Source organism: Aedes aegypti, chromosome 3, assembly GCF_002204515.2.
Source record: "Aedes aegypti strain LVP_AGWG chromosome 3, AaegL5.0 Primary Assembly, whole genome shotgun sequence".
NCBI lineage: Eukaryota > Metazoa > Arthropoda > Insecta > Diptera > Culicidae > Aedes > Aedes aegypti.
Genome location: NC_035109.1, coordinates 38,092,375 through 38,111,844, shown reverse-complemented (window position 1 = coordinate 38,111,844; position 19,470 = coordinate 38,092,375). Strand labels below are relative to the sequence as shown.

Below are 19,470 nucleotides of genomic sequence, written 5' to 3'. Positions count from 1 at the left end.
AAGCGCATTCGTACGTAAACAAGAATAGGGGTGAATATTATTTTAAACACCTAGCATAGCATAGCATAGACTGACTGTACATGTCAATGGTTGCTACTCCGTGATTGATCCGAACCGGTAAGAATTGCACTTCGATCCAAATGAATAAGGGATGGGATTTTCCGCATATTCTCGAAGTGCAATTTTAGCAGCTCTCATTTTATTGATCAGTAACGGCGCCGGCCAAGTCCTTACAGTCAGTTAGGAAGAGGAAGGGACGTTATTGTGTAATGATCATTGCTTCTAAAGACCGAGAATACCTCTGCATCTCCACAATCATCACAGGACAGGTGTGGTTAGTGAGAGAAAAAAAAAGATCTGGGAGTCACCTTTGGTCGGTGATGCGATCCATGAATTATGAGGCAAAATACGACCTTCAATTGAAACTAATTTTGCATTTTTGTATCGCAGTGAAAATATATTTAAAGAATTTATAAAAAAAAGTCGACATTCATAATATCAAACTATTCAAAGGTTATTTTTAGTAATGATGAAGACAGAAAGGTTTGTGTATTTTAAAAGTGTATGTAACAGAAATAAGGGTATTATCGTCACATCTAATGACGAACCATTCAAAGTACGTTTGAAAATAAAAGAAAGGTTACGTTGCAACAAAAAAATGTGTACGTCGACATTCGTAATGTCGAACTATTCAAAGGTTATTTTTAGCAATGATTAAAATATAATGGTACCGTTAAGTCACCAGTCACCGTGCGGTCTCCATTCACCGTGCACATATACAAATTCCTATAGAATATTCATACAATTTTCACAAATTATTCTTTTGTCAGCAAAATAAGATAAAACTGATGAAATGAAGTAGTTTTTGTCACAAAGCATTTTGAAAAATCTAGTTTATGTAGTCAAAATCATGTGAATTCTGTTTGATAATAAGATTTTCCAACACTCTTAGTAGAAACACCAAAAATTCACATTTTTCATTTTAACGTTAGAGCACGATTTTTTTTTAAATTTCAAGTAGTTTTTACTGTGGATACTATTAGTAAGATGTATTTCATCGTATGAGCAATGGGACTTTATGCAAATTAGAATTTTTTATTGTGTCTCAGTCGAAACCCAAATGCACGGTGAATGGACCCTCTTCAATATATATGGTTGTGCATTAGTGTAAAAGGCATGAAATTATTCGGTAATACAAGATTTATTGTTACATTGTGATTAAACTACTTTATATTTAGTTTTTAGTGAATATGGAATGGGTTTGACAATACAGTCAAACCTCCTATAACGATTTTAGTGAAAAAATAATTATTCAGCCATTTTTTAAACTTTTTAAGGTTTTTATTGTAAATGTAGATTTTAATACTCTTAAAAATGAGTGCGCACACTACTAGTAACATAGTTACTCCATCAAAAACGTTTTTTCAAGATACGAAATAAAATCACGACGAAAACTATACGCACGGTGAATGGTGCACTAGTGTGCATGGTAAATGGTGACATAGAACGGTACGAGGCGACCGAAGCATGACATTTTCAAACATAAATTTTGAGTTTATTTTTGTTATGCATCACTAGTTTTAAATTTTTCCCTGAATTATGATATAATTGCACGCTACTAAGTAGTATTCTAGTACGCTCCAAATTATTTGGAAAAGGTATATAATTTTTTGCAGAACATTTTTTTCTTAAATGCACGGTGAATGGTAGCTTGACGGTATATTAAATTTAAATGAAACACGAAAAAGTCGACACTTGTAGTGACGAACCCTTCATAGCTTGTTTGAAAAGAAAATAAAAATAAAAGTAGCTTTGCAACGATAAAAATGAATTACCATAAGCATGAAATGATCTCACCAGTACTTCATCCTCGGCTGAACACGAAGCTTTTCGCACTTGATCAACACGAACCGAACACGATTTGTCTTGATTCCGTACCTCGTCCCTCCGGAACATATAACCGAATCGAAAGACCACGCACTCGGTTTACGATCAATATTACTTTAAACACATAGGCAAAAAATGGAGTACAAATTTTGTTGTGAGAATTTATACCACAAACTTCAACGAGTATTCCGACACAAAAAATAAGACATTCTACCAGAAATGACATTCACCTGATTTTTCCTGGAAAGCTCGTCAGGTATCTTTTTTTTTCGCGATACTTCTTCTTGACATTACGTTCCTACTGAGACAAGGCTGGCATCTCAGCTGTTCTAAGAGCACTTCCACAATTATTAACTTTATTAACTGAGAGCCTTCTTTGTCTAACTTGCAATCTCCGCTTTCGTATATTGTGTAGCAGACACAATCATACTCTGTGCCTAGGGATATCAAGGAAATTCATATTACGAAAAGATCAGCATTGCTTACTTTGTAGCCGCGGATTTTACCACTAGGCTATGGAAGGCCCCGATATTTTAATTCTCAAATCAAATATACTATGCTCTTATCTATGGAAAAACAACAATCTGTAAATCACAACTGGCTTGCTATTGCGTTTGTGAAGCTAATATGGACTATCGCTTCGTTATGATGATCCAAGAAATTTCTTATGAACAACAGCAAATCATTTAGCATTCTTGGAACCGTGCTCCATCATTACCCAGAACAAAAAACAGTTTGTTATGGTAATTGTGATCAGAAAAAGTTTAAAATATTAATTTGCAGACAATATAAAATATAATGATTCAATCAAAATTTATTCAGGATCTCCCACTCTGCCCATAAATCCATAACTGTTACATATGGAAAAAGTAGACATTGTGGTTGTTATGGGAGTTAAAAGATACTGATTATCCCAAGTAACAATTCCACAGCAATTTGACATTCGTGTGGATTTATTAATGTTTTATGACAGTTACGTGAGTGCTATGATAGCTAGAGGCGACATTTAACGTTGCTGGAAGATGATATTTTGTAAGTCCGCTCTTAGTCGTTTTCCAAACCTTTTAGAGACAAACTATCAAGATCAAATTTTGTGGCTACAAGATTAGCTTTATTGCAGCATATAATACCTCATTTAAACTGCATATGGTGGCTGGATGATACTTATTTGTGACGGCTTTGGTAAAAGATTGATATAATACACCTTGTTGTCATAAAAGCTGCTTTAAAACTGATTGACTTGCACTTGAATCTTGATAACTTACCTTATATATATCCTTTTAAATCAGTATTTGGGCTCTTCAGATGCATTGCAAATGCATTGCGAACACTTATTACTGACGGAAAAATGACAAACTAATGTCCGTTTTATTTTATTTTTTGCGTATGAAGCATTATGAAGAATGACATACCCAAACTGTAAACTTTGTTGAATGCTGCTTGTTTACCATAAAAAGCCAAAAAAAACCTGAATCATCTTCAATCAGCATTTTTAAAGTAATTTTACATCCACAAATGCCGTATCATAACAGCGTGCCCTTATTCGTGTATTTATGATGACAAAACAGCATTAGTTGATGACAATCTATCAATTATGGTTCCGCCATATTAATTTCACTCCGGTTGTTACAATTTCACTTTTTCAAATCATATTATCTCAATGAATTCGCTCATAAGATGCTATGGTGTGATGATTGAACGTGTTTGAATATAATTTGAAGCACAATTACTGCCCAATCAAACCAAGAAATGTTCAATATGTTTTATTCTCCACCAGGCGGTTTATTTTAGCAAATGCTAAATAAGTAGAATTATGCCCCTTTCAGAGGGGGCACAGGCAAATTTACTTCTTTCTCATCACATTTCACAGTAAATCTCAATCGGCACTAAATATTTGAGCACTATTTTCAAATAAATCACATCAAATAAAAAGCAATACGAAATATATTATCACAGACGTGTTTTCAATCTTATTTTGTTTTGTTCACGTTGGAATAAATCCGGCAAGATCGACGTTATGATAAAATCATTTTCAAGATGAAGCGACATTCATCTAGAACAGGTGGCCTCAAAATAGCTACCATTAAAGCTATTTTGCTTTATTTGTGTGAAATAAATATGCGCTTCATAGCCTCTTTTAGAGTACTAGTCACGTTCTAATCTACAAGAGGTTTTGGGGGATGCAATGAAGGCAACAGTGCCTTGACCGTGGTTTTATGGGCGTTTATTTATAGCCCCCTGGAAGGAATTCGTAAGACTAAAATTGTTACTTGGGTATGCCTTTATTTACGACTATGGGATGCAAATCATTAAAAAATACTGAAAATATTCCTATAGCATCACGTTGTATCGTTCCAAAAGCAGCGTGTATTGACAGCATATGCGCAAGAAAGTGTTACGCGGAGCGACTCTACGAAGAACAATTTTTAATAGATCCAGTCAATTTTTTTGCTTCGCGCAAAATATGGACATTATCAAATGAACGTTTGAAAAGTTTGCTATAAAAGTGTTATCTGTTCAGATGTTATCTAAATAAATGAAACACGTTTGGATTTTCTTTGAAAGACAGGGCTAAGATTTAACTCATAACCTTCCGTTTACTAAGGAGACCACAGACACCAGTCTATATCTTTCGGAAGCTACTTGTTTAGATTATATTTTCACTCCACCTCAAAACGTTTCGTCCTAACACAGAAATGTATATTCAATTTACCAATTTTCTACAGTACCTTCGTATACTTGACAACCGACAATTCAAGCTTTGTCTAGTCTGCACTCTGCACTGTTATAATACTAACTGCAAATTATAAACTGCAAAAACCATCTCCACTATACATCCCTTCGGACTCGATGCAAAATTGAATGAATACCACGCGTGGCGTTATCAAAACACATTTCAGTGATAACACAGCAACATGCCCCCGGACGGTGGCGTCTGAGTACGCCTCCTGGTAGTCGCCGTATTCCAGCGAAATTCCCAGTGACGCCAAACCGCAACGCCCCATCACACTATGTTATACGTCTTAGTTTCCCAAACTATATGTCACGATCCCCATGCAGGTCCATGGCTGGTCTTTGGATAGTCACGAAAAAAACTTAGTTTGCAATTGGTCCATTGGTTTAGTTGGCTTTAGTGATTAATACTTTTGAAAAGATCTTTTCTTATATTTGCCTGGATTTATATTAAGCTGAAACATTTGAAACACGATTTTCAGAAAATATGACTATGAAAAATGGACAGTAGGATGGCCCCATGATAATTAAACAACAAAACTCTTAAGTTACACCCCCAAATTTGTTTACTTGGACCTCCAGTAGCTACGGTGAAAATTTAAGCGAAATCAGTCAAATCTAAAGGATTAACGAAGTTGAGGCTTGAAGTTTGAATGAATAAAATCGAACGAATATATGGGGAAACGGGTTCGACCATAGATGGCACTGTAGTTGATGAAAGTCTTTCATTATTGATTTGAAGATTGTCCAATCAATAGAGATGAGACTGCAACAAACTGAAATGTGGGTTTCCCCCGGAATAGAATTGGCTCCGCAGAAAGAGGTATTTTCTCTCAAAAGTGCTTCGATTTCGTATTTTTGTTGTTATTAGAAAGCCGCATTTTTTCTTTTCAATTCTTGCAATGATGATGTTCGATGTATTATTAAAAATGACGCAAAGAGATATAGAAAAATAGCCATTAGTAAGAATGCTACAAATTTGAGAAAGGGGCGGGCCTGGGATACAACCTGAGACCTTCTGCTTGGGAAGCAGAAGTGATATCCATTAGACTACTTATCCCGTCTGATTTATTCTACATAAATAAATTCATAATATTTTTTTCCAAAAAATACAATTTTTCCTCATTAAAAAAAATGCCTTTACTGATCTTAGTTAAAGATGACATTTAGACTTTAAAAAATTGAAGAACAGACATTATTTACTGTAAAATATATATAAACATCACGAATTCTGCAATTTAAAACGGATTTGATGCATGCGTATCATCTTATCAAATCACAATACACGAAAGTTTCATCACAAAACTCAATACTTCACATTTTTTCCCCAGTTGGTCGCAAAGAATACACCAGATCGCTAGGTGAATTGTGCACCCAAAAAAGTTTGGGAACCTCTGATATACGTACATTTTGAATCGTTTCTTGGGTCGTTCCTGCTGCGGATAGAGTCCATACGATATGGCCGATAAAATATCACACATGTTTTGCCAGATCCAGATGCGACTGTGCTTTACTATGCTGTGGCTGCTCTTTGTTTTGGTCGGAACTGTGATTCCGACAGCGAGAGCGGAAGTTTTAGTTTTTATGAATGTAACTAGTTTATCTTCCAACTTGCGCCGACGCTTTTTCACACTTTCTAATTTTTCTTCTTTTGGACCGTTCGACCGACGCAAAAGATACACTACCGACGATATGCTAATGTAATGGGACTTAATTAGAAACCGCGCAATTCGTCGTTTTCCTCGCTCGAAGGTACGAAACTTTTTGTTGCACGCGCGAGATATTGATCTTTTGCTGCTCTATTGACAGTGATATTTTCTCGTGAAAATTCGACCGTTTTATATAGACTTTCTGCCACCAGAGCCGAGGTGATATGTGAAAACAGCAGCGCTGCCGTCGTGATGACGATGTCACACTTATATAAATATATATAATTAATATCAGAGTAAAAAGGTTGTTCTTCGGAACACCGGATACAAACAACTGCTGTTTACCTACAAGGCGCGATCAACATATAAAGGTTTTGAAGCTTCTCACACGCGAGCCGTGATTTTCGAATACGGGATAGGTGCTCTGCTTAACTATATCTAGATATAAGTATTTACCTACACGGGATGAAGATGTTCTACGCAGGCGCGATTGAATGATTTTTACGAATTTCATTAGACTGAAAATTGGAGCAGGCTACAGGAAAATGCGCATTATGTGTTTAATACTATCGGATTGATATCGGAACTTGTCAAGGAATCAGAAACAGATTCCATCGAGTTGGGGAACACAGTAATATAGATATCGACTAATAAAGGGATCATAGTACGCTAGATTGACGGAATCGCAAATTTCATAGATTTAGGAAAAATATCGAGTTACAGCAGAGGCGCGATCGCATTCAAAGCCTTGGGTAGCACAAACGGTAGAGTAAAACTATAACGGAAATATCGTAAATTTAATCCATGGGGAAAACTACTGGGAGTGCAAGGGATTACCAGGATTTCGCCATAATTTAAGGTGAAACATCTCGGAATCCAAAGATGGCCGGCACAATGGCCGACTTGTGCGCCTACTCACGTTTTCAAAGGCGCTAAACTGGAGAAATAGTTGGCAAAGCTTTCTGCTAGTGTAAAAAGCCAAAATAAAAAGTACACTGTTGTTCGATGCTTTCTTCGCGAGATTTGTGCCTTTGAAGTTTTAGTGCAATCTTAGAAGTTGATTCGAAACTGTTTCACCTCAAACAACTGAGATCCTTCTGAAATCTGACGAGGTCTCATAAACCACAGGCAGCAGTTGTTTTGGATTAGGAAGATACTGAAAACACTATATCAGTTATGTATGGAAGCTAATGGCGATTCGCTAACCTCAAATCTACCTATTCCACGAACAACAATTGATAGTTTATCACAACAAATACGTATCTACTGAGCAGGGAATGGTTTAAATTGTTGTTTCTCACTTTGGTGAACTACATACAGTATTGGACAAAACATTTGCAACTTTTTTCGATTTTTCATACAAATTGATCAACTTTAGAGGCTTAGATCTGAGTCATTTATAAACCGATTTGAATACAATTTTCACAGTGCTTCAGAAATAACTTTTACTACAAGGAGTATACATCATTGTGCAAGAGACAATTCCTCTGCCAACAGCTCCGGAGGTCTGTTGATTCAGATTTAGAAAGTTCCTACCAGGTGGCGTGGAATGACTTTCCCTTTCCCCATTACATGTACAAAGCCTCAGTTGTAAGAAGGGCCTGGGATAGGTCAGTTCTTAAGGTAGACTGAAGGGTGAAAGCCAAGTTTGACATATGTAGCTAATGCAAAATAGTGTAGCAGGTCTACGGTCGAGTAGCTCAGGTCTCTTTATTCTCAGACTCTGCGGGTTTGCTTGTGATAATAAAAGGGGTATCTGGAACCCTTCGTTGTAAGATGTGCAACAATACACTAACATGTCCTTGGGTACATAATATGTCCCAGGCTTTCGGAAGAATTATAGATCTAGATAGTAATAAACCAATACAAAGCTTGGAGGCCAGCTTTTGGAGGCCTTTGCTTTTCTTAAAAAGGAATCATCACTTCAGTTAGATGTTGGACTACAACAGCGAGGATCGTTGCTGCATGGATAGATGTAACAGCATTGTACATGGCAGTACTTAGCTTAGACGTGAGCTCTCCTAGCATCTAAATTGAATTTCCTTATTATTGGAGAGGGGCCTGTGTTCCCACGAAAGTGTAACAGTACTGAGATGGAGTCTGACGTAATTTATGAACTAACCCTTAACAAAATTGACAATGGGTGTACGCGATGGTTCTAAGGTACTGAAGAATGCTGACCTCGTATTTCGTCGATCTCTTCGGATGAAACCAAAAAAAGATCATTAACCCTCTCTATCTCATGGTAGCTGCAGAGCTTCATTGATTTTCAAACTTGGCTTGAGCTTGATTGGCCGCCCGTGGATGCTACTCCAGTATCGCCAGATCAGCTGCACCTACACAAGGAACCAAGCGAATGACTGCTTGGGACTAACAAACACCCTCAGTGTATGGTGATCTTCTATTTTTAGGCGACAATGGTGCCTGCCACGTCAGAATGCAGACCAATGTGGGGAAGGGGAAAAAATGATGTTGCACTTATACTGGCCCACTGTAGACCGTGGAGTCCGACTGCATCTACACCAGATCATGCGGAAGTGTATGGATTGGGGGAAAGGCATGGCAGAGAGGTTTGATTTTGTGGTTAGCAGACTGCCTATGAATCAGGCGTATGGGAAGGCGTGCTATAATGATGAGAGAATGGAAGCGTGGGGAAACGGTTTCTTGTTCGTGTCTGGTTCTAGCAAATGATATGAACGAATATTGTGTGAATGTGATAAATTGAGAGTGGAAGATAGAAGCAAGTGAAAGATACAACTACAAAGTACGAGGAAAGGGACGGGCCTGGGATTGAACCCATGACCTTCTGCATATGAAACAGAAGCATTATCCATTAGATCAGCAACCCCGTCCTTCATTGATCTTCGAACTTGGGACAAACCGAATCGAATGAACACTATGCAATAGTTACTAGAATATGATTCCATACTCATCAGGTTCATCTAACAGTCAACTAACTGTTTCAATACTAAAACTAATGATAAACAACTATTTTTTTGAACTGATTTCGAAACAATTAGCCCATTTGTTTTTTTTCAAGTACTTTTGATAAAAACTATTCTTTTGTAAAGAAATAGTCGATCAAAGCTGTGTGAAAGAGAGGGTTAGGGAGCCAAATAGAGATCATACATACAAAAACCATAAGATAAGAGGTTAATATGATTTTCATAGAAAACCCGATCAGACGTTTCTCTATGGAATTGCGACAAGTATTACTCGTGACATTATGACAAGTATTACTACATGCATACATTTCTTCAAGATTTTTCCATCATATCCATTTCCACATGCAAGATTTTTCCATCCATATCGATTTCTACATGCATGCATTTCTTCGAGATTTTTCCATCAGAAACTAATTAGGTAAAACCAAGCTATTATCCCAAAGTTTCCTTCAGGTATTATCAGATTTATTGAGAAATTCATGTATTGGTTGTTTAAGGTGAAGATAAATCGAAGCCAAAGTTCAAATTTTCAAGAGCACGGATCTGGAGAACCAAACATCCGTTTAAGCTGAAAACCTAATCGATTGGTCGATAGTCGATAGTCGAGTCTAGTACACGACACTGAAGACGGCCTTACAGTTGAGGTCGAAATACGCGTATCTGTCAAAGGATACAAACTCTAGTGGAATTAAATGGTATAGTACTAAATTCGGTTTTTTCATCTACTTATAGGTATTCTACTAAACAGCTCGAAGATTTATTATATTCACCTTAAGGGCTTTTTTATGGAAATCGTTCATGAATTTGGATCAAAATATATTTAAGAATTCAACGTAGAAATTTATTAGGATCAATTTCAGAATTTGGTCCAGAGATCCTTATTTCACCATTAACTTTTTCAGGAATTCCTTCAAAGGCTTATATCACAATTTCCTCAACAATCCTAAGGCTTGCAGGGGTTCATTAGATGATTTTTCCATCGATTTCGCTGGGAGTTTTTCCAAGATTTCCGTTTGGCATATCTTTATTAAATTCAATCAGTAAGCTGCTGCTGCGTTGCTTTCACTGATTTCTTAACATTTCCTCTGAAATTTTCACGTAGGATTTTTTCTTTATCCTTCGATCATAGCAACAACGATTAACCTTCTATCGTTAAGGTATCACAACAATCCTGGAATAATCTCTGTAGGAGCTTTGTAGCAGTTCCTAAAACAAAACGTTGATGATCTCGTGAAGGAATCCATATGGAAATGACTGCATGAGCATTGATGATCGTACAATTAGTAGTTGCTACTCCGTGATTGACCAGCATTATCGAAATTGTACAGGGAACTAACAGGTGTAGCATGGGAGTAGCATACCATCTTCAATGTTCATTTTCGAGTACTCTGAAATTATTCATGTCAATAACGACGCCGGCCACGTCCTTACGGTCATCGGGGAAGGGAAGGGATGTTAGTGTGACATCCATTGTTACTAAAGACCGAGTATACCTCTGCATCTTAATGGTTGTCACGGGAAGGAGTTTTGTTAGAGGGAGGGCTTAAAAGCTACATGATCAGGATTCACCTTGGTAATTGATGTGATTCATGTAACCTCTGTTTAAAAAGTTATCTATCAATGCGTCGACATTTTAAACATCGTTCTATTCAAAGGCTTGAAGCTCGAAATTTTATTAAACATGAAAAAGCACTTAAAGTGACGAGCCATCCATACTTTGTTCAACAAATACATAAACAAATCATGTGTTATTACAAGCATGAAACGAGCTCACCAGTTGATAATCCATCGTCGACTGAAGTCACAATCTCAGCGTACATACGCATAAACAGGAAAATAATATAACTCCGCTGGCGCGCAAACTAAAAAATATAATATCGATCCGAGCGCGCGAAAATGAATCGGACGGCTTGGGCCTTCGCAAAGCACTACCCAAGCGAATAAAGCCAACAGAAAAAACATTCCGAGCGCGCGAAAAACGAATCGGACGGCTTGGGCTTTCGCAAAGCACTATCGGAATCCATATGAAAATGACTGAGAGAAAAACTTGAAAAATCGACCAAGGAACTCCTTGAAGAATTCTTGTAAGATTTCTTGGAAAAAAATCCCTTAATGAATTGCTATAAATACTCTAGGATAAAACTTTGACGAGTTACTTGTAAGAACTGAATAAATCTTTGGAAGATCTGCTACAGTAACTGGAGAATCGGTGGAAAAATTAGTGGAAAAATCTTTGAAGAAAATACTAAAATGGTATCCGTGAAAATTTCTAAAGTAATTTCTGTGGAAATTACTGGAGGTAGGTTTGTTGAATTTCCTGGAGAACATTTCGAATAAATTCTCTTAATTATTCTCTAGTAAGTCTCTGGGGGATTTTCTGGACTGATTTCTAGAAAAGTTTGTGGAAAATCTGGAGGAGCTCCTGAAAGTATTCCAGAACCTCTGGAAAAATCACATGACGATTTTTTACTAGAGAAATCTGAAAAGGAATTCCTGAATAATAATCTCGTAAGAGTCGTCTACAGCATCTAGAATCAGTGATGCATTTGAACGCGTTCAGTTCGCGTTCCAGTTCATTTTGTTGAACGCAGCGATCAAGTAGGCTTGAACATTGAGCAGTTCAAAAATATGAACCCATGCGAGCCGAAAAATGAACGCGATCAGTTTTGACTGATTTACGACAAATTCTAGGTCAATGTTATGTTTTTGACATGAATAATATCGAGGGCTGTATGATTTCTATATTCACGATAAATTTTGATGATTAATACATTCATTCTTCAAGTGAGACCTCCAATCATTATTGTGAACTGAACGGGCCGTTCTTGAGCAACGGCAAGCTCTTGCTCGTAAGTTCATTGACTACTACGTTCAAGTGCAAATTTGGCTCGGGCTCCGTTCATTTTTTGCTCGCGTTCAGTTCAAAATGCACCACTGTCTAGAATTATGCAAAAGGGTAGTAAAACGAGAAAAATAGTTACTTTAGAGACCAGTTTTGATTGAAAAGATACTTTAGAGACCTTCAATTTAAAATAAACTTTTCATAGACTTGCATTGAAAAGTTACCTGTTACTAGCCCTGGAATCGAAATCGAAATGCTGAGCGTAGCTTTACCAGAGATGAAACAGTTTCAAATTTTTAAAATATAAATTATCGTTGCATCGATTTTGATGAAATTTTCAGGAACTTCGCAGAAGACCCCGTTATCAAATCGGACACCTCAATAGTAAGTTATTGATTTTCATATGAGTTGAAAATCTTTGGCGATAATAATTTAGCTTCTCTGCAGGCATCACTGGATATATGCAGCAAAACATAGTAGCCATGATTTGTGTGCGCATAACTTTTCTATCATTGGGTAAAAATCAACCAAATTTTGCACACTTTCTCATTGATGTGTACAGAATGGCCCATAAAAATGCGAAAATCGTCATATCATGTTTTATGGTAGTTTTTACAAGGAAATTGTGAATTAAACATACATATTATTCATTACCTGTATTGTTTAGTCCATTTAGACTCTGTTTTTCGCTTTGATCATGATTTTTATCTGTTACTTTCACTTTACCAGAGAGGAATTGGAAGCATACCTTTAAAATTTATCATGCGGACGTCGAGTTCAATATCTGTGTGATGAAAGCTTCTAAAACATCAACGATGGCGTGAGATTCTTCACAGGCCTTTCTCCAGCATACGACCATATCAAACGATAGAATTGGTTCATACCTGGGTACACCCGATTCTGTTTTTGCACGGATTTTTTTTACACGGCCGTGCAAAAAAAGTTTCCATACAAAATTTTTCACCAAAACCTTATTTTTGCATGAAACGTCGAGAATTGGTGTTACTTTTTTTGCACGGTTTTTGAAATTTTGAACTGAAAACTTTTTTTGCACGGTACGCATCCCCCGTGCAAAAACAGAATCGGGTGTAATTGGAGACTTAAACATATTTTCGAAAAAACGGCTCATTTTGGAGAGCTTCGATTGAACCTTCATATAAGTATGATAAGCGGCTCCGTTTTGCTCAAAACCTATGCGCTAGTATTGATATAAGTTGTATCTAACTGAAGGAACAAATTTCATCCTCAAAAATACTTGGAGTTTTTGTATGTCGTTTACTTAGGACCATTTTTGGTGGCATTGGGAAGAACTGTTTATAGCGGCGAAGGCTGAACCAAGAATTCCATTCTACATCGATGTATGTTCAAGAATGTGGCAATAATGCCGAAAGTGGTCGTTCATCTTATGTACCATACAAATTATTTTTAATTTTCATTTCTGACAAAAAATCTTACTATGCACTGTGTTTTATTTTCTCGTTTTCATGCGCTTTTTGAATAGCGCCTTAACCGTTGATTTTAGCGATATAGTTTGTTCGGAGAAGTTTCTTGGTATATTAACAGGGTGTCGACTCAATTTTGAAAACAAAATTCCCTGACTTTCCCTGACCTTCCAGTCGTTTTCCAGAAAAAATCCAGATAATTGAATTGGTTAAATTGAAGTAGGCTTTGTACAAGAAGATACATATCCAAAGATTTGCACGATGTATAGTTTATGTTATAGGTCGAACGTACAAACTGTGGAAAAGTTCAACTTTACTGAAATATACCTGTTAGATAACATTCTACAGCGCTTATTCTAGTTGATATGATAAAACTGAGCAATTGAGTATCTATTACTTTCCAAATTTGAAAATTCGTATGAACAAAGATGTACTCAGCTACTGAACTACCTCAGATATAATTTCACAAATTTCAGGCATAAGCGACAATTTTGGACTCCTTCCTGCCTAAACATTATTATATTTTTTTTTTATAATACGCAACACTATTACGATCATCCACCATGCTTTTTAGTGGAAGTTATGCTGAAATTTGGCCATTTTTTCCCAGTTAAAAAGCTAGCCATTGCCAAAGAACTTTCTTGGAGAATTGCTTCAAAGAGTTCCACATCGATGTCTAACAAATTCCTATCGAAATTCTTAAACATATCTTTCCAGATATTTCTCCGTGAACTCTTTTAGGATTTCCTCTAGAAGCTCCTCATCTCCATGATTCTTTACAAATTGTTAGAGAATTTCTTTCAGTCTTGAGTCTCTCCAAGAATAGCATTTGGAATTCGTAGAATTCAGGATTTTTCAGGAATCACATATATTTTTTTCAATAATTGTTAACGATGTTTCGTTACAGGTAATTTGTTTTAGTTATTTTTTTTAGGATTCCGATATGAATTACGTAGGTTTTCTCCTTAACTGAATGCCTTAAAGGATTAAATAATGCGTTTCATAGAACATTTCTGAAATTTCTGCTTTTCAATGATGTTTTGGATTCCCTGATGAAAATCAAGGATTTTCGAGAGGTATCCTCAGAATTTCTGGAGAATTTCCTGAGTATTGGGAAAAAACTCGGCATATCTTTAAGAAAGCTCCTGAAAAAAATCAGGAAATATCCTGTCCATACCCTTATATATGAAACATAGGCATTTTTGGACCAAAATTTTCATTTATTTTTTCATGCTTCAACCGAAAAAATGTACCATCATCAGGAGCAAAATCAAGAGAACCAAACAGCGTTCAGAGCTGAAAAAATTATCGATTGAGCGCCACCAGCGAGTAACCAAAATCTTTTTTTTTTTCAATAAATGATTGTTTGATTCACCAGATTTGTGCTCTTGAAATTTTGAGATACGGCTTTTATTCATCTTCACTTAAAAACTAGAAACCTTATTGGTTTTTCTCTATAAATAATTTCACCAGTTTCACTTGGATAGCAAACTTGTAAAGATTGACATGATTGGATGAAGTTAATTCCCTTTTTTATGATTTTGAGCAAAATGCGCGAAACTAGGCAATGAGTTGGTCTAGGAAACTTTAGAACAAAATATGTTTAAAACAATCCACGCCAATTTGGAAGTAGTTGTTCGTAGAGAACTGTTAAAAAGCAAATAATTTTGAGTATAATACCTTGGACAGATAACCTGATACGGTATATGTATATTAGGGTGCCAATGGAATGTATGGGAAAAATTTTGCCATCGAATTTCAAAAAAAGGTAGTGCTCAAAAGTTTTGTCTCCTCGAAAAAAGTCCCCATGCAAAATTTGAGCTCAATTGGACTTCATTAAGTGGACCCCCAAAGCGGTCAAAGTTTGGCTTTTTTGACCCATGAAAAATCTCCAAAGGGGGGGGTACATGAAATTTCCGAAATCGAAATTTTTTTTTGATGCCAGATGTCTTAGAAATGCATGAAACGTCGAGATCTGGTGTTATTTGGAAAATTTTTTTTTTTGAAAAAATCGACCTTTTAATTTTTTAGTTGGGGGAGTGAATTGAATTTGAAATGAACGATTTGAATTCAATTGCTTAGAAATTCAAGGCAATAGTATTGAAACATATCCTATATCATTGTTGGCCACTGAAAGCATATTATATGTGATATTTCATTAGGGTGGTTCATTTACTTTCCATTAGGGTGGTCCTTTTTGTTAAAAAATAAAAAAAATAAAAAATAGAATTTTAATTGAATATTGAAGACAATAGTATTGGAACATCTCTCACATTATCGTAAGCCATTTTCTACATTTAATATGTGGTATTTTATTAGGGTGGTTCACTTATTTTCCATTAGGGTGGGCCTTTCTATCGAAAAATCATAATTTGAATGGGATATTAAAAACAATAGTATTTTATCACCTCTTTCATCATCGTAGGGCATTTCCTTCATTACATTCGTGATATTTTATTAGGGTGGCTCACTTATATTCCATTACGGTGGTCCTTTAAAAAAAAAATTGAGAATTTGAATGGAATAGAAAATATAAGAGTAATTAAACAACTCCTATGTCATCGTAGGCCACTGTAAACATATAATATGTGATATTTCATTGGGGCTATTGTCCTCAGTTTTGCATAAGGGTGATCATTTAATTTGTTAATAAAAAAAAATATTCTCAACAGATCTAAAAAATCAACTTTGTTTGTATAGTTTTGAATCATGATTCTTCATTGGCATGCAACTCTTCGTTAAGATATTTTCATTAAGGTTTTCTTTTGAATAGTTCAAATAAAACGTTCCAATAACAATAATCAGTGAATTCAGTGAAGCACAACTCTAACTGCCATATTCAAAATACAGATAAAAAAGGAATGAAACAATTTTTGAGTATTCAAATTAAGGGCAACAAAAGTGTTTAATTTATATTTTCAAAAGAGATTCTCAGCCTTGGGCTCCTTCATTCCCGAACCAAAAGTACGTTGCCTTCTGTTTGCTATAGTACACGCGATTCGGTTGTGACAACGTAGACAATTCTAGTTTTAACAAACAGTTCTCGTTTATTCTTCAAAGATGAAACAAAGTTCCTTATAGAAATTTCGTCGGAATTTCATATGGATTTTTTCGTTGGAGTTTTCAACGGAATTTTCTTTGGATTTTCTTTTGGAATTTTAATCGGAATTTCCTTCGAAATTCCTTTTAAAGTTTTTTATTGGACTTTTCTACGAAATTTTCTTTGAAATTTTCTACGGAATTTTCATCAAAATTGGAAATTTATCCTGAATTTGCTTCGGAATATCCTGTGGAATTTTCGTCGGTATCATTAGAAGTGCCCTGTTCAATTTTCTGTGGTATTTCCTTCGAAATTTCCTATGTAGTGTCCTTTGGAATTTCATTCTGAACTTTTCATTGGAATTTTCTTCGGAGTTTTTTTTTTGAGTTTCCTTTGAAATTTGCTTTGGAATTTTCTTTGGAGTTTCCTTCCGAATTTCTACTAGAGTTTGTTTCGGAATTTCCTGTGTAATTATTTTTGGAGCTTCCTTCAGAATTGTATTCGAAATATTATTTGGAATTTCTTTTGAAGCATTGGAATTTACTTTGAAATTTTCTTTGGAGCTTTCTTCGGAATTTCATTTGGGATTTCTTTTGGACCTTCGAAATTTAGTGCGGAATATTCTTAGAAATTTCCTTTACAATTTTCTTTGGAATTTCTACAGAGTTTTCTTGAGAATTTCCTTACAAATTTGCTTTGGATATTCCATAGAAAATTGCTTAGTTATTTTCATCGAAATTTACTTTGCCATTTGCTTCGGAATTTCTTCTGGAGTTACCTTCGGAATTCCTTTTGGAGCTTCATGCTAAATTTGATTCGGAATTTCATTTGGAATTTCTTTTGAAGCTTTGAAATTATTTCGGAATTTTCTTCAGAAGTACCTCTACAATTTTCGTTTCCTCGGTTTCCTTCGGAATTTTCTCTGGAATTTTCTCTTGAATTTCCTTCGGAATTTTCTCTGGAATTTCCTTCGGAATATCCTCTGGAATTTCCTTCTGAATTTCCTCTGGAATTTCCTTCGGAACTTCCTCTGGAATTTCATTCGGAATTTCCTTTGGAATTTCCTTCCGTATTTCCCCTAGAATTTTCTTCGAAATTATCTCTGAAATTTCCTTTGGAATTTCCTCTGGAATTTCTTTCGGGATTTTCTCTGGAATTTCCTTCCAAATTTTCTCTGGAATTTCCTTCAGAATTTTCTCTAGAATTTCCTCTGGAATTTCCTTCGGAATTTCCTTTAGAATTTCCTGCGAAATTTCCTCTGTGTTGCATTCCGAATGAAAATCACGCAAAACTTTTCAAAAGGACCTTTCTAACAATGAGAGGCTTTCTAGAAAACTCTTTTGTTGTTAACTAAGTTACCTTTACATTTTTCGTCGAACATTACGCAAATATTATGTAGTAGTCCACACCATAATCTTTCGGTCTGTAGATATTAAGGTTGAAATTTTTACAATGACACCATAATTAAGGAAAGTGAACGAGACTTTTGCGAGAAATCATAGTTTCAAACTATTCGAAAAATGAGGCACCCTAATGGAAAATGAGAGAAACTCCCTAATGAAATATGTTAACAGTGTCCAAATGGAACTAGAGGCGCATGAATTCAGAGGAATTTAAAGCCTCTCAAAACAAAAATGAAGACAATGGCCTACGATTATAAAAGAGGTGTAAAAATACTATTGTGCTAAAAAAAGGATCAAATTCAAAATTTCTTGATTTTTTTTTAATTTTCGGCAAACACCAATGGAAAAAAGTGAGCCACCCCAATAAAATATCACGAAAGTAATGAAGGAAATGCCCTACGATGATGAAAGAGGTGATAAAATAGTATTGTTTTTAATATCCCATACAAATTATGATTTTTCGACAGAAAGCCTAAGGGAAAATAAGTGAACCACTCTAATAAAATACCACAATTTAAATGTAGAAAATGGCTTACGATAATGTGAGAGATGTTCCAATACTATTGTCTTCAATATTCAATTAAAATTCTATTTCTTATTTTTTTTATTTTTTAACAAAAAGGACCACCCTAATGGAAAGTAAATGAACCACCCTAATGAAATATCACATATAATATGTTTTCAGTGGCCAACAATGATATAATACTATTGCCTTGAATTTCTAAGCAATTGAATTCAAATCGTTCATTTCAAATTCAATTCACTCCCCCAACTCAAAAAATTACTAAGTCCCAAAAGGTCGATTTTTTCAAAAAAAAAATTTTCCAAATAACACCTAAAAACTTTTGTCTATAAGCGTCTTTGCATAGGTTTTTACTATCAAACAAATAAGCCTTATTAAAACGAATTCGACTGATAATTATTTTACTTTAAGAGATAGAGAGGAACAATGTTCAGCAAAAACACACGATTTAAGATGTATAACAACTTTGTCAAATACATGAAAAATGTTAAAAATTTAAGTAAAAAGTTATAAACGAAATTAATTTTAAACGATTTTTTTCATACAAATTTGTGTACTTTAAGTTAAAAAATTCGTACCTCTTTTACAAGATTTTTAACATTTTTTATGTCTTCTACAATGTTGTTAAACATCTTAAAACGCGTGTTTTTGCTGAACATTGCACCTCTTTATCTCTTAAAGTAAAAGAATTATCAGTCGAATTCGTATTAATAAGGCTTATTTGTTTGATAGTAAAAACCCATGCAAAGACGCTTATAGACAAAAGTTTTTGTCAACTGCCGAAAGGGGAGATATGTAGGTGAATTCCGACGAACAATTTCTTCGAAGAGAAGAAAATTTCTTCTATTACGCACCAGCAAGAAAATTTTCTTTTCTTCGAAGAAAATACGCGCCGGAATTCGCCTAATGGTACTTTCATGATTTGTAAGAGTTGTCTGCGCCATTTTGCGCCGAAGCCAGTTATAGAGGCCAAAGCTACCCCTTAAAAAAAGAGTAATTCATGAAT

At 35.3% G+C, this 19,470-nt stretch overlaps 1 protein-coding gene across 3 annotated transcripts in view; it reads right to left on the bottom strand.

Annotated features, from left to right (window-relative positions):
- Positions 1-19,470, bottom strand: part of LOC5574407 (protein app1) — a 100,702-nt gene that overhangs the window by 13,755 nt on the left and 67,477 nt on the right. Inside the window, exon 1 of one of the 3 annotated variants that reach the window (XM_001655064.2) lies at positions 6,028-6,602. The exons of the other annotated variants lie outside the window; for them this stretch is intronic. Coding sequence (XP_001655114.1) covers positions 6,028-6,101 — 74 coding nt within the window. The 5' untranslated portion in view covers positions 6,102-6,602. Of the gene's footprint in view, positions 1-6,027; positions 6,603-19,470 lie in introns of those variants that run through there. 3 annotated transcript variants of the gene reach the window in all.